This window comes from Pan paniscus, chromosome 10, assembly GCF_029289425.2.
Source record: "Pan paniscus chromosome 10, NHGRI_mPanPan1-v2.0_pri, whole genome shotgun sequence".
NCBI lineage: Eukaryota > Metazoa > Chordata > Mammalia > Primates > Hominidae > Pan > Pan paniscus.
The window spans coordinates 70,218,535-70,235,833 of record NC_073259.2 but is presented as its reverse complement, the minus strand read 5'-3'; the positions used below and the strand labels follow the sequence as shown (position 1 = coordinate 70,235,833).

General features: G+C 36.4%; 1 protein-coding gene across 2 annotated transcripts in view; it reads right to left on the bottom strand.

The window, feature by feature from the left end:
- Positions 1-17,299, bottom strand: part of ITPR2 (inositol 1,4,5-trisphosphate receptor type 2) — a 506,436-nt gene that overhangs the window by 251,793 nt on the left and 237,344 nt on the right. For both annotated transcript variants that reach the window (XR_004665727.3, XM_003828909.5), the window contains exons 31-32: positions 15,531-15,782; positions 14,115-14,240 (exon numbers count right to left, since the gene is read on the bottom strand). Coding sequence is in view for 1 of the 2 variants with exons in the window: in XM_003828909.5 (XP_003828957.3) it covers positions 14,115-14,240; positions 15,531-15,782 (378 nt within the window). In the remaining variant the exon portion in view is untranslated. The remainder of the gene's footprint in view (positions 1-14,114; positions 14,241-15,530; positions 15,783-17,299) is intronic.

The window sequence follows — 17,299 nt, the reverse complement described above, 5'->3', positions numbered from 1 at the left end:
ACAGGGTTTGTTTTGCATCTAAGTCACTTCCCATCTGAGCAGTTCACTTTTTCCTCATCTATTAATTGACCCCTACCTGACTTTGTTTTTAAAGATTTTTAGGGTATCTAATTTCATAGGATAACTGCAGGCACAGTGCAATTAACGGAAATAAATTATGTCAAATTATGTAACCTTCTAGTTATTGTTCCAGCATATAACATGGTGCCTGGCATACATAAGATGTTCAACAAACGTTTGTGAAATGAATGAATAATTTAGTAAATTTTTAAATGAAAGAGGGATTAAGGACTCTTATTTTGTTTTAGGTTAACTTTAGGTTGGGCTATATTCCTGGAACATCTAACCTAGGATTAAAATTTAATTTAATTTACATGGTCCCAGATCTAATATAAAATTGATCTTCCTATGATGGATAAGAATTAGGATTTACTTCTTTTAGTATCTTCCTAACACTGGCTTTACAGTGAACCTTTCTGATACATAGGTTAAAAATATAATAAAGTTGAAGAGGTAGCAGACCAATTCCATCACAACCAAAACAAATGACCTCCCTCATTCAGTGACATTTCATGCAATTGTGTGGGACTCTCTGGAGTCATTAGAGTATACCACACTGCATTTTCTGCAACTGGACACTTGCCAAAAAACCACCCAGAAATTTGCTTTTTAGTCAGTGGATTAATAAAAATAATCTATTTCTGGATCAAGACTTTCTTCAAAATCCTGGGTTATGAAAAGTCTGTGTTTTACAAAGCTATGTGGAACCTAGTCCTCAGTTCATTTAAACAAGAAATTCAAATAATTTTTCAAGATGTTTTTCCTGTCCCCTATGAATGATAACATTTCACCTTGCATCTTATATTACAATATCATGGACAGCCAAGAAATGTAGGAAGCACTTATTAAAATCTTTTAAAATTTTTCAGGAAAATGATCCTCATACATATGAATATTTCTTTATTTTCTTTTATTTTAATTTATTTTCTCTTTACAATAGATTGGCCATGGCTCAAGTAAAATTACATCATATCAAATGATCTTTTTATGTGCAATACATATAGTTTAAAAGTTTTAATCCATTTGCACATATTCACATAACATTCTTTCCTATAAAACACTTTCATGTACTGCCATTATCTAAACACTTACTTTAAAAAGCTATATTTATTCCATAATTCTAATGCACCATCATGCTTTAATCCATTTTTGGAATGAGTTGAGGTACACATTACCAATATTACAAATCATTTTCTTATCTTCTTAGTTATTTCCTTCTTGCTCATCTTTTATGATGTGATTTTTTTTGCTATTATAAAGAATTGTGCAAAGTTACTGTTTTCACTTTCAGATTTTTTTGGCATATTTCACCAAAAGAGGAATCACCAGATGAGGGTATGTAGACAGTTTTATACTGCTTGCTGGGCTGATCCTCTAAAATAATAAATTTACAATACTATCAACAAACTATCCACAGATACACAGGATGGTCCCTTATTACCACCAAATAGCTTTTGCTTTGGGGCTCTGGTTGTATTCAGCTAATGTGAGGCTCTTGCAGGAGATTATAGAGTGGGAGAGAAAGAAGTCAGGCACCTACTCTACCTCTGCCTCCATCCCCATCTCCCTCTCCTTGTAGGGGCTTCTGTGTTCTCTGGAAACAGCTGCTACTGAAGCCCTTCCTCCATGTCTCCAGGCTTTCCCCAGGATCTAGTAATAATGCCTGCTCCATGTGCCTTCAGGGTCTAGAGGTGGTAAAATCCCTCAGTACTCTCCTATCCCTTCTTAAATCTGCCCTCATTTCTTGAAATGTGCCATGTGTTTCCTAGGAGAACTGACTGCTATACCAGTAAATTATAATTGTTTTTATCAATTTAATTATACCTAAAAGTTATTTTTCATTTCCCTTGCTGTTAACAAGGTTGGCCTCTTTTTCATGGAATCATTTCATTTCTATCTTCTGTCATACACAAACAATTCAAGCCCTGTAAACCATTTTCCAAAAACCTAATGACTGCACATTTAGTATGAGTTTAACATATTTTTATGAGCTCTTTTCAATTGTCATTTCATATGTATTTTTGCATTCTATTTAGAATATTTCATTATATTTCATTGTGTAAACTACTTTTCAACATTCAGGCACTGTTATTTATTTTGTTCATTACTATTTATTAGTATTTAATATAAAGAAGAAAAAAACTCCCTCTTAAAAAGAAAAGAATAGTCCATACATTTTTATTCTAGTTTTTAACTCTTTAAAATATCTGCAATTTGTTGCTGAAGGTGACCTAATTTATGAATTCTGATTAATTTTTCTCCATACGGATATTCAATTGTCCTCAAAACATTTATTAAATATTAATTCCTGTTTCATTCCTAGGTTACCTGAGGTTTGTCTTATAGTGTGTCACTACTGAGTACCTAAATCTCTCCCCAAATCTCTAATATACTCCATGGATTTTTAAAAAATATATTTTAACCTAACTCCACAGAATGAAATGATTCCCAATCTGTAATATGTTTCACAACTTGAAACAACCAAGTTGACCATCACTGTCTTTTCCAAGAAAAAAAAAAATCCATCATTTGAAATATTTGTCTTCTTCTACTTCCAGATGAATTTTACTATATATTTGTCAGACGTAATAAGGACACAAATTATTAAATTGAAGCTACATATTGGACTAGAAGTTAGAACAATGAATCAAACAAAACAACGTCCCTACTCTATTAGACCCTTTCTCTCAATCAAGAGAGACACACAATAGACAAATTAATAAATATATAACATGCTAAGTAGTAAAAATAAAGAAAAGAAAAAGACTAGAGAAAAATAAAGCAGGGCAAGTGGTACAGGGAATGTAGCAGGCAGGGTGAGGATGGTCAAGGATTCCTGTTCATTTAAACAGCTTGGTGGTATCTCTGTATAAGGCAACATTTCACAAAGAACTGAAGTTGGAAGCAGCCATCAACGTTTCTGTGGGAAGAGCAAGTAAAATGTTGTCTCTGCCATTAGAATATATGCTCCTGGACACCAGGAACAACTCTGTCTTGCTCACCACTGGACATGCAGCACCTCAGCATATAACAGATATTCTAAAATTATTTGTTGAACAAGCAGATGTTAAGTGAAATTTCTAGATACAATTGTGTCTGAATTTCTCCCCTTGCATATATGATGTCCTTCCTCTCTTCTGCTCTAAAAGTGACTGCTACCCTTCCAAGGATGATCGTCTATGGTAAATAAGTTACCATATGTTGAGCAGCACGGTCCTACAGAACTTCCTATAATGATGGAAATCATCTATATCTGTGATGTCCAATATGGTAGCCATTAGACACAGGTGCCTACTGAACATTTGAAATGTGACTAGTGCAACTGAGGAACTGAATTTCTATATTTTTTTAACTTATCTGAATTAAAATTTACATTTAAATAGCCACAGGTGGGAAGCAGCTACTCTACAGGGCAGGGCAGCTCTAGAGCCAGTCACATACTTTTGATCATAAGGAATACAAATCCTAAGATCACTTTAGTATTTTACATAAACAGTAAAAATGTTCTTCTAAATATCTGAGGTGATATCTCATATTTATTTTAATTTGCATTCCGTTATTTGTGAGGCCAAAACTTTTGCAAGCATTTGCTTTCTATATCTCCTTTTTATGTGAATCATCAGCTCATACACTCAACTGGCTTTCTTAGAATTCGAAATTCTTTTTTTAAACAGACAACATTTTCATAATAGCAATACATATTAATTGTAGGAACTCTGAAAAATACAGAAAATATAAAATGGAAAAATGAAAATTACTTATAATCCTATAATTCAGATAAGACTATGGTTAACATGTTGGAATTTTTTCTTCTAATATTTTTGTTCTGCCATATATATTTTACATAATTGAAACCATTCTAGATTATGTGTTTCACATCTTCCCTTTTATACTTCATGCTTAAGCATTTTACATTATTAAAAATTCTCAAAAAATAATCTCAGTGACTTTAACATCCATCATACAGATATATAATTATTTAACCATTTGTCAAATATTAAATATTTAAGCTATTTCCTACTACATATTATCGTATTATTATAAAAGTACGGAGTCTCGCTCTGTCACCCAGGCTGGAGTGCAGCGGTGCAATCAGCTCATTGCAACCTCCGCCTCCCAGGTTTAAGGGATCCTCCTACCTCAGCCTCCCGAGTAGCAGGGACTACAGGCGCATGCCACAACACCCAGCTAATTTTTGTATTTTTTGTAGAGACAGGGTTTCGCCATGTTTCCCAGGCTGGTCTCGAACTCCTGGGCTCAAGAAATCCGGCTGCCTCAGCCTCCCAAAGTACTGGGATTACAGGTCTGAGCCACTACGCCCGACCCTTTATAGCATTTCTAATTATTTCCCAAGGACAGATTTTTGGAGGGTAAATTACTTGACACATTAGAAAAGTATGAAGCGTTTTTCTAAACGCTTTTTAGAAAGGCTGCATGAAATTATACTCTCATCAGCAGGATATGCAAATACATACGCTGAACCATCACCAACATTTAATATTATCTTTCCAAGCTTGCAACTTAGATGGCTGAAAATTGGATCTTATTTTTTGTGTTATTTTAAAAATTATTAATATTTGAACATTTTTCAGAGGTTTATTAACTATTTGTATTTCCTGTTCTATAAATCATGAATGTTTGGTTTTTCCCATTTTCTTATTAAATTGTTAAGAGTTTTTCTTATAAATACATATAAGTTCTTCATGTGATGGTTATTACCCTTTTTAAAACTGTACCATAGCTATTTAAATTTTGATGTGTTTTATTTATTCATTTATTTTCAGAGACAGGGTCTTGCTCTGTTGCCCAGGCTGGAGTGCAGGGGCATGATCTCGGCTCACTACAGCCTCAAACTCCTGGGCTCAGGGGATCCTCTTCCCTCGGTGTCCCTAGTAGCTGGGACTACAGGCATATACCACCATGCCTAGCTTATTTTTTTGTAGAGACAGTCTCCCTCTGTGTTGCCCAGGCTGGGTCTCCAGCTTCTGGCCTTAAGCAATCCCTGAACTGGGCCTCCCAAAACACTGGGTTTACGAGTGTGAGGATATTTTTCATTTTTATTTACGATGTTTTTGTGTACTTAAGTATTAAATTTTCAAACACTGAAATGGCTATGATTTTCCTTAGCTAATTTCATCTATTGCTTTCATCTAAAGACAGATAAATATTATCTACATTTCCATCCATTTTTACTGGTTCAGGTTTTTTTCTATTTAGCCATGAAATCCATTTCAATTATTGCTATTATGTGAGTTCATTTCACCCTAAATAGTCAGTGTCATCAACAGTCATTTTTACTTCAAATCAACAATTTTTATTGAGTGTCTATTCCATGCCAAGAATATTCTACATACTTGAGATCCATCAGTAAACAAAATATATAAAAACCACTATTCTAATGGAGTTTCTATTACTAATAATCCAAGGGTGGGCAAAATACAGCACATGCATCAAATCTAGCCAGATCCATTCATGTTTGTATTGCCTAGGACTCCTTTCTCTATAGTAATTGTCATAATAGTGGCAATAGGAGTCTACAAAGTTGAAATATTTACTGTTTTGCTGTTTACAGAAAAAGTTCACCAATCCCTGGAAATATCCAATCCCTTTCCACTAATAGGTGATAATTTATTATATATTAATATATTATATATGCAAAAGTCTATTTCTGGCTATTCATTTCATTCCATTGGTTTGCCTACTTAATTCTATGCTCAGACCACATTTTCTTTGTTTTCAAATCCACTTTTTAAATATTTTTAGCTTCATACAACATTTATTTATTTATTTCACAAATATTTACTGAGTATCTATTATGTGTGAGACATTGTTCTGGGTCAGGTATGCAGCAGTGAACAGAGATAAAATTCCTGTCTTTCATTTGTTCCTACTGAAATACAAATAAATATATATATATATATATATGTAAATGTCAGGTAGTAATAAATTCTATGGAGAAAAATGAAGCAAGTGTTAAGAAGGATAAAGAAAAGAGCCTGTTATTTTATATAGGGTGGTTGGCAAAGCCCTCTCTGAAGGAGTGACTTTGAAGAAAGAACCTAAAGGAAAAGGAAGAAGTTATGCAGATATAGGGAAGTCCAGCATCCCTGGAAAATGTACAGTTGCTGAGATAGGAATGCATTTGGCATACCTGAGGAGTAGCAAGGAGGCCACAGTATGGAACAGATAGCTAGCTAGGGGGAGAATAAGAGGAAAAGGGGAAGAAGGGTGGTCATAGGGTGGAGGCTAAGTCACACAGGGGTTTTATTCTGAGCAAGACAGGAAGTCACTGGAGGAATCTGAGCAGAGGAGTGACGATCATCTTCTCCTTCTTCTTCTCCCTCTCTTTCCCCTTCATCCCTTTCTCCTCCATCTCCTCCACCTCCTCTTCCACCTCCTTCAATCATGATGGCTGCTAGATAAAGAATAGATGGAGAGAGGGACAAGAGCAGAAGCTTGGAAACAGGTTATGAAGCTATTGCAATCATCCAAATGAGAGAGAATGGTACTTGGGGTAGGGTAGTTATGATGGGAGTGTTTAGGAGTAGTCAAATTTGGAATATTTTATGGTTAGAACTTGCAGAATTTGTGGAAGGACTGGATTTTGGGTAGAAGAAAATAAGATTTACAGATGGCACCAAAATGGTTTGCCTGAATGCCTAGAGTGAGTAATAGAATTGCCATTTATAGAGATGCTACAGTCTTGAAAAGGGGTTATTTTAGAGTGAGACATGGGAATGAATAAAGAGTTTGAGGTTAGACAGCCAAGTGGAGGTGTCATGTAGACAGTTGAATATGTGAAACTAGACATCAGGAGAACCATAGAAAGTTATGAGAGTAAATGAGATTAGCAAACAGTGACTATAGACAGAGAAGGGATCCATTCCAAAGTCTGAGCCTGGCACACTCCAGTATTTAGAAGTTGGGAAGGTGCAGAGAAAACAGACAAGAGACTGAGGAGTGGGCAGTGTGGTGGGTGGCAAATAGAGTGGAATTGACATCCTGGGGTCCAAGGGAAGAAGCCTTGTATAAGTTATAGAATACTTTATACTACTTCACTTCCCTGAAATATTAGTTAAAAGACCATATAAAATGAGCCCTTTTGAATGAGATTTTTTAATAGCTCATTCAACTTAAGAAATTCAAGAAAATTATTTTTTTAAATTGACTTAATGTCACCAAATTAAAGAACTAGGAAAGTGTGTTTCAATGTGCATATAAATTATATCTTTACTCCAACCTCTTACATATTTATTTGGTAAGTTAAGGGAGCAAAAATTTTAAGTAAAAACTTGACTCAATATAAGAGTTGTTAACAAAGTTGTAGAATAATAAAACCAATTATATCAAAAAAATGGCTCAAGTTATCTACCTGAAAGTGAAATACACAAGTTTGTCTTGTTAACCAGTGACTGATGGGATACTGACACGACAGAGAGTTAGGTGAGCCTCCTAAATTATTTCTTGGTCTAATTTCATTCTGCTAGTACATCACTTAGAGTACTGTTGGTCCTTATAGGATCCTGACATTGATAGCAAAATTGGAAACATCTTCAAAGAAAAAATATAGTCTGAGGCTAACATTGATCATAGTCTACCCTCTTTATGTGCCTTCTAATAATGACTCAAATCCCCTGACTATCAACAACAATCAGTTATAAAGCCAAAGAAAAGCTTTTCTGTCCTACAAACACCAGTTTTAGCTGCACTGGAACATAGATCAAAGTGGGCTGTCATTAAATGCTCTGAAAGACAGTGTAACAACTTTCCATGGGTCTAATAGCATCGCTGCCTGCCTAGATCTGGTGTGCTTACAGGACATGGATACTGTCTCTGTCAGGATATTAGAATGGAATAAGAATGTGAAACAATCTAGCACCAGTTTATTAAAAATAATCTTTTGGGAAAGATTTTCTTGTATGGGTCTTAACAAGATAAGAGACAAGGAAATGCCAATAGGAAAATGAAAAATACTAAAAAAGGTGACTTCAGACAGCTTTACTCAAGGACAGACAAAAAGACCCTGGTAGTGCTGACTCCAGAAACACAAGAGAAGAATGATGGAAGGTGGTATGAGTGCTAATTTCATTACTATTAGTAATTTCATTTGCATTTAAAAAAATATTGTTGTCAGGTCAGGCGCAGTGGCTCACACCTGGAATCCCAGCACTTTGGGAGGCCGAGGCGGGCAGATCACGAGGTCAGGGGTTCGAGACCAGGGTGGCCAACATGGTGAAACCCTGTCTCTACTAAAAATAGAAAAATTAGTCGGGCGTGGTGGCGGGGGCCTATACTCCCAGCTACTCGGGAGGCTGAGGCAGAAGAATCACTTGAAACTGGAAGATAGAGGTTGCAGTGAGCCAAGATCGCCCCACTGCACTCCAGCCTGGGTGAAAGAGCGAAACTCTGTTTCAAAAAAAAAAAAAAAATATATATATATATATATATATATATATACACACACATATACATTTCTCCAAATGTCTACTAAAATAAACTGTGCTGGGTCATCTGCTGCCTGAAGTACTGGGTTCCATCCTGAATGTCATACCTTTCAACAAAACACAGAAACTAGAGGGATCTCAAAAGTATGTTGAAACTAGAATCCCAGAAACTATATCAGAAGAGGAATAACTGAAAGACATGGAGAAAATGATGGGAGATATGAAGGCTATCGTAAAATATCTGACCAGCTGTTGGGGAAAAGCACTGAATGATGCTACAGCAGCCCTCCCACTCTATATCTAGCTAGGAGAGTCACCCAGAAAATTCTCTCTGTAGAAGCTACAGGCAAAATTATGAGACCAACTAAGATGATCTTCATTTTCTTCAAGTTATATAATTTTGTCGTTTCAAAATAGGTCACTAGCAAGAATAGTGAGGAGGTGTTTATAGTAAACACATCTTTAACTGAATTATTTTGTGTTGCTGGAGAAAAAATAACTAGGCAAAAAATGTAATAAGGAAAAATTTGATAGCAAGGTTCTGGCATAAAAAGACACATAGACCAATGGAACAGAAAAGAGGACTCAGAAACAAATCCACACACCTACAATGAACTCATTTTCCACAAAGGTGCCAAAAACATACACTGAGGAAAAGACAGTCTCTTCAATAAATAGTGCGAGGAAAACTGAATATCCATAAGCAGAAGAAATGAAACTACATCCCTATCTCTCAAGATATACAAAAATCAAATCAAAATGGATTAAAGACTTAAATCTGAGATCTCAAACCTTGAAACCACTACAAGAAAACATCAGGGAAACTGTCCAGGACATTGGTCTGGGCAAAAATTTCTAGAGTAACACCCAACAAGCACAGGCAACCAAAGCAAAAACAGAAAAATGGGATGACGTTAAGTTAAAAGGCTTCAGGTCGGGCACAGTGGCTCACGCCTGTAATCTTAGCACTTTGTGAGGCTGAGGTGGGCAGATCACTTGAGGTCAGGAGTTCAAGACCAGCCTGGCCAACATGGTGAAACCCCGTCTCTACTAAAAATACAAAAATTAGATGGGAGTGGTGGCAGGTGCCTGTAGTCCCAGCTACTCGGGAGGCTGAAGCAGGAGAATCACTGGAACCCAGGAGGCAGGTGTTGCAGTGACCTGAGATAGCACCACTGCACTCCAGCCTGGGTGACAGAGTGAGACTCCATCTCAAAAAAAAAAAAAAAAAAAAGCCTTTTGTGCAGCAAAGGAAACAATCAACAAAGTAAAGAGATAATCCACAGAATGAGAGAAAATATTTGCAAACTGTCCATCTGGCAAGGGATTAATAACCAGAATCTATAAGGACCTCAAACAACTCTATAGGAAAAAATAGAATAATCCGATTCAAAAATGGGCAAAAGATCTGAATAGACATTCCTCAAAAGAAGACATACAAATGGCAAACAGGTATATGAAAAGGTGCTCAACATCACTGATCACAAGAGAAATGCAAATTGAAACTACAATGAGATATCATCTCACCCCAGTTAAAGTGGCTTTTATCCAAAAGACAGGCAATAACAAGTGCTGAAGAGCATGTAGAGAAATGAAAACCCTTGTACACATTAGTGGGAATGTAAATTTGTACAATCACAAGGGAAAACATTTTGGAGGTTCCTCAAAAAACTAAAAATAGCCGGGCACAGAGGCTCACGCCTGTAATCCCAGTACTTTGGGAGGCCGAGATGGGCGGATCACTTGAGGTCAGGAGTTCAAGACCAGCCTGGCCAACATGGTGAAACCCCATCTCCACTAAAAAAAAAAAAAAAAATACGAAAATTAGCCAGGCATGGTGGTGCATGCCTGTAGTCCCAGCTACTCGAGAAGCTGAGGCAGGAGATGGTTGAACCCCGGAGGCAGAGGTTGCAGTAAGCTGAGATCACACCACTGTACTCCAGCCTGGGTGACAGAACCAGACTCTATCTCAAAAAAAAAAAAAAAAAAGCAACAACTAAAAATAGAGCTACCATATGATCCAACAATCTCACTTCTGGATATATTCCCACAAGAAAGGAAATTGTACATTGAAGAGATATCTGCACTCCCATGTCTGTTGCAGCACAGTTCACAATAGCCAAAATTTGGAAGCACCTTAAGTGCCCATCAACAGATGAATGGATAAAGAAAATGTGGTACATATACACAATCAGAGTACTATTCAGCCAGTAAAAAAGAATGCGATCCAGTCATCTGCAACAACATAGACGGAACTGGAGGTCATTATGTTAAGTGAAATAAGCTGGGCACACAAAGATAAATTTTGCCTGTTCTCACTTATTTGTGGGCACTAAAAAAATTGCAACAACTAAATTCATGGAGATAGAGAATAAAAGGATGGTTACTAGAGGCTAGGAAGGGTAGTGGGGCAGAGGGGAAGTGGGGATGGTTAATGGGTACAAATATACAGTTGAAAACAATGAATAAAATCTAATATTTGATAGCACAACAGAGTGACTACAGTCAACAATAATTTCTTGTACATTTTAAAATAACTAAAGAAATACAATTGGATTGTTTGTAACAGAAAGAAAGGATAAATGCTTCAGGTGATGGATATCCCATTTACGTTGATGTGTTCATTACACATTATATGGCTGTATCAAAATATCTCCTGTACCTCATAAATATATACAGCTACTATTTATCCACAAAAATTAAAAAGAAAAATAAAAAAGTAGTAAGATCATTGTTAATCAGATATTTGAGTAAGTGCTGAAGACTATGAACTGGATATAAATTTGACTACTAGTCTCTTCCAACCCTAAGATGCTATGATTCTTTAGGTTCAACTTACCAAATTCCTTTCCTCCAGATTACCTTCATCATTTCTCATGGATATAAATCAGTTCTTCCAGAATTTCATAACTTTGTTGGAACATCTGGATTTGGTTTATCTCATACGTGGCTATTCATGTCAACTACTATTGTGGATGTCCAGCTTTATGGACACAATTTCTAGTTTTTGCCTATGCTGAATGGTCCTCTGGATACAATGATATGGATGATGTTACCAACTCTCTTACTGATGCTAATATGTGCTAAGAATTTTATACACATTATCTCATTGGATTCTCCCACTAACCCTATGGGGAATGTGAATTTATTGTATTCATTTTACAAATCAGGAAACTCAGGGCCCAGAGGGGTTAAGTACTTTGCCCAAGATAAACTGAGCCACTGAGAGGCACAGTCTGGACTTGAACTCTGGTCTGGCTAAATCTTTTGAAATCCCTACTCTTAGCTACCATGCTCTATCTACTACAGTGATTCTCAAAGTGTGGTCCCTGGACCAGCACCTGCAGCACCACCTAGGAATTTGTTAAAAATGCAAAGTCTTTCATTTATGGAAATTAGAAATTCTGGGGACAAGGCCCAGCAATCTGCATTTCACCAAGCCCTCCAGTTAGGCCTGATGCTCACTAAAGCTTAAAAACTGCTCAACTGAACTGAAAATTTACCTAGAAGGCCACATTCTACTCATTTAACCACACTTAGTTTTATAACTTGAATTTGAAAGTTTCTGGTGACTCTGATCTTTCTTCATGGGGAGAGAAAGAAATCCCAGATATGAAAAAGTCAGGTTTCTATTTCCTTCCCTGAAAAAGGAAAGGTGATTCCTGTCAACCCTGGTGAAGGGATTAGAGAGCTACTGTTTTAAAATATAAACAAGAGGGAAATATTTTTAAAAACCTTTTTGCAGTATAGCTGTTATTGTGGTTAGACATAAATAATAAATAGATCAAGAAGATATTGAAATTCCCCTAGAGCTTTAATATAATAAATAACATTAATTATCCAATTAAGCAATAGTTAAAATCATTGCTATATTTTTTTTGTTTTTTTTTGTTTTTTTCAAAAAAAGAATGTAAATCTGTACACCTTTGCCTTGCAAATACATCAGTGAAAACAGCATTTCTCAGGTGGCATAATCAATGGAAGTTATCATTGGCTTTCTTTGGTTTAAAAAATAAAAATCCTTTCAGCTTTATAGCTCATGCTGCCTACAATGTGACCTTGATCTGTTTCAAGCTTATCTTTAGTCAGTAGCACTGTGCAACTCCGCAAATCAGTCTATAATCTCTTTAATATCCTCCTGCACGTGCAGTTTTAAGCTTAGTCATTGGCATGGAAGTCACTCCTTACTTCAAGGTCTCTGGAGATACTACAGCTGGTCAGAAACAAAGTTTTTACAAGGTCAATGGGGACACATATGAGTACTATGTTAAATGCTGCATAAAACAGGATGATTTCTCTACAGGTGCATATTTACCTGAGATAGGCAATAAGTGGCTTTTAGCTGTATGGAAATGAAGTAAAACAAGAACTACCTCACTCACCACACTACACCACACCAAAGGTAAACTAAGCACATTTCACTTGGAAACCCTGGCTAAATAAAAAGAGTCCGTGGTCTGGAATAACACATGATTCATTATATTATCCAAGGGTGCTCTTACATGTCTGAGTCTACAGGCAGTGAAAGGAGGGATGACAAGGATGTACCTTGTCATCCCTCCTTTCAGAAAAAGGTATAGAGAGGCAGTGAGCTAACAGATAACAGCATCTGTTCTTGTAATTGAGATAATGAAAATATGGACTTCACTAATCTTTCTCCTCCAAATACATCTATATAAGGCCTATACAAAGCTACTAGCGCTCAGGAATGTTGGAAGGCCAAAGGGGCTGAGTCCAGCCACCATCATTCATAATAGGTCTAAGGAGTTATCTATATACCGTCTTCTTTAGTGAAACTTTATTTGAACATCAAGTCCCATAACTTTAAAGGGAAAAATAGATTTTTTTTTAGACCCTGGCTGTTATGATAATTCAGTATGCAAAAAAAAAAAAAAAGGCTAAGATGTGCTAAAGAAAATTGTGTTGTCCATCAAAGATATTCCTTCTTTCTTATATTTCTTCATTCATTCATTTACTCAATATTAACAGAGCAAAAACACATGCCAGGCAGTATCTAGAAAATGCCAACCAGCTCCACATGTCCTCCCCAACAGCCCCCAACAAAACAAACAGTAATAAGCGAATATAATTTGGTGGACACGAGTGAAAATGCCAGATGATTAAATTACTGGAGTACACTTCCAAAGAAGATTTTGAGTAGGCAACAGCAAGCAAGGCTAAGTCCTCAGTCGGCTGGTCAAGTACCTATCTGCCTGAAAGCAGTAGTCAAGACCTCTTTAGGTCTCTTGATCTGTGCTTTGTAATTGCACTTAGAATAAGAGATTAAATGCAAATTGACCTCTGCCAAATATCTTCTCTAACCAATATAAGAAGGCCACTAAGATTCCATTTAATAACAGACAAATACAGTCACTCAGAAAGGTAAAAATGAACACTTTACCTATTGTTATCTACAAGGTACTAAGTATTTTGTGTATATATTAACTCATTAAATCTCACTCACAATCTTCTGAAATTTATTCACAACTTTATGAATGAATGCAACAAATCAAAAGGTAGTGAATTTAACTGCAAGTTTTCATCCAGATGCTTAACACTATTTAGTCAAAATATCTATTGACACCCTTCAGTAGTCAAAATCTAACTTACCCTTGCCATATCCACCAAGAAGTTCTCAAATAATTTCCAAATGTGGTTACTTGTATAGATTTCTTTCATTTCCACTTCAGTGTCAACATAACAGTGATTAACAAAGTTCACATAAGCAATTTTAACCTGTGCAAGTTTCAAATACAAAAGAAAGTTAGTTTTCTTTATTGATGACTTTCAAATATCAATTATGAAAGGTTAACATAAAATCTGTTAGTTTTTATGGTAGATCATAGCATAGTTTTGTCTATCCAGAAAGTATTCCCATTTCTCTTCTTTTGCTAACAGTCCACTGACCTAGGGGTGAAAACATGGGGCCTAGTACTCCATCCCCCTGGGCCCAACCATTGCTGTGAGAAAGAACTTTATGCAAAACAAGCCTATCATATTTGAGATACAAGGAGTCAAAAGCAACCTCTCCTTCCTCTCCTTTTCCCTTTCTTTCTTCTTCCCCTCTCCTTCCCTCCCCTCCAATCCCCTCCCAACAGTAGAAAAGAAAGACATTATTGCAATGTACATTCCTGGATGCCTCATTAATAGAAAACTATTGGCAGACAACCAGCTGCTACTGAGACTTTTTCTATCATCAGAGCCAAACTAGGACAGAGGGTAAATGATGTGGGAATAAAGCAAACTGCGCATGCATATTTTCAAGAATGCATCTATTCCATAAAGCCAGGTAAACCTGCAGAGTCTTTTATGTGGTCCTGCAGCACTATCCTAGCCTCTCCAATCAATGGTTATGAATAATTGTTGAAGCACCTGTTTTATGCTCAAGTACATACTAAAGGTTCAAGTAAACCTTTCAGTTTGATCATATGGCCATGTTTAGAATTGAAGAGAGCTGTCTAGTAGCTTCCACTAAACTAGCAGTGGCTATAGTTCTTAAAAGTTTCTCATAGGCTGGCTGTGGTGGCTCACGCATGTAAATCCAACATTTTGGGAGGCCGAGGCAGGTGAATCACCTGAGGTCAGGAGTTCGAGACCAGCCTGGCCAACATGGTGAAACCCCATTTCTACTAAAAATACAAAAATTAACTGAGCATGGTGGCACATGCCTGTAATCCCAGCCACTCGGGAGGCTGAGGCAGGAGAATCGCTTGAACCCAAGAGGTGGAGGTTGCAGTGAGTCGAAATCTTGCCATCGTACTCCAGTCTGGGCAACAGAGCAAAACTCTGTCTCAAAAAAAAAAAAAAAAAAGTTTATCATCTTGCAGAACTTCTTATAGAACTTCTTATTAAAAAGTAGACCTTCTATGCTCTTTTACATTTTCCAAATTATATAGTTAAATACAATTCCCTGACTAAATATATGATCTCATTATAAATATTAGTATGGGGGACTTCTGGCACCTAGATAAACTTCAAAAATTAATAATGATTCTATTAAAGCTGCTAAGCTTTTGCCAGGCTTACCTCAGGGATGCAGTCATCATGGGTCACCACCCTCACTATGTCGTCCAGCGGGAGAAGGGAATTACACTTGATTTCAGTGTAGACATTTTTCCCCTCTGTGCATGCTGCCAGCAACTCCACCAGGGTGATGTGGTAGGCTAAGGGGCCACTCTCATCCCCTCGGTCTCTCTCTGAACACATCATATGGAGAAGGATTGGAAATGATGCTCTATCATTGTAAAATATCAGCACGTCTTCACCCCCATTTATCAACTGAAATGATAATAAGAGAGTCTATGTAGCAGTCCAAACATTCATCCTTGCAGTTATTTCCAAAGGCTTGATATATCTGGAAACACGTATATCTCTTCGTAAAAACATATATAATATGGCAAAGACAGAGCTATGCTTGGGGAGGGTGGTGACAAGATTATGGTCCCATGCCAAGGAACCAGCTATGAACGCTATCAAAACCAGTTGAGGCGATGAGGAAGCAGCAGATAGGGAAAGAATGAAACAACATGGATGAAAGTAAATTGTTCATCACACTGAAATTAAACCTGTAAAAAAAAAAGTTATTTTCCTCTACTTTTTTTTGGGAGACTTCATGGCCAAAGCACAAGAATTCTCATAATTTTACTAAAGCAGAGTAAAATATCCTCATCCATTGCAATAGTGACTACATAAGGAAGCAAGTACATCGAGCTAATTACAGCTCTACAAAAGTCTACAAAATTCCATGTGTCATAAGAAGGCATCAGCAGAGAATGAAGGTAAAAGCAGAGATAAGAGAAATAAGTAGGAAACTAAAGCCAAAAAACTGAGAGAAACAAAGATATGAATAGGTAGGGTCTTTTAAGACATAAATTTTCCTTCACATTTTGTTTATATAATTTTAGTAGAAAATTCCATCAGGTGGCAGTTTTATTGCTCAAGCTCCATAGTATCTTATTGTCTATTATCAGTACCAATTTTCTAACCCCAGTGTGAGATACATTGGTGGGTAACTAAGGACATACAATTTTTTTCTCTAGGTATTATATTTAAAGTGACAATATATTTAAATCTATAAGCCAATTCATTGGCTTACTTTGAAAGTGTTGTTGAAAGAGAATGTATGTGTATCAAAAATATGTATTATATATTAACATAATATTACAAATACTTCTTTGTGCACAGAAACACTTCACCCAACAGTATCATAGGGATGGTTTCCATGTTGCTGCTTCCCCATTCTAATTCTTTCCTTGCTGATCATAACACAAAATCCTTTAGTTCTCACATTTCCAGACAATGAAGAGCTAATGTGAAGGCAAATGCAGATAAGAAAAAGGTGCATTTTACAAGCTTAAAATATTCCTTAAAATGTTTAATAACAATAATTTACATTAAAAAAAATTCAAGGCTTTAAGCTAAATTAATTTTAAGATTTCTAAGTGGCAGGAGGGACTCCTTGAATCATTATGGAAATCTCCTCCATTCCCAAATTTAAGGTATGTCATAATGAAAATGCCCAGAAACCAATAAAAATCTACCATGTAACTGTTTGGTAGCCATGGGTGGAAGCTCCCTTAACCCATATGGGCCACTAGAGAACCATTTGGTCACAGAGCGGTGATTTAATCAACGGGCTCTTTAAGCTGCTACTTCTCCAATGTATCATACTTGCTTCCTAGTAACTTACTCATTACATAAATATCACTCAATGTCAAACATAAACATGAAAAAGGCAAATAAAGAAATGAAGTACCTTCATCTATTCATTTGCTGAAATTTATAACTTACTCTAA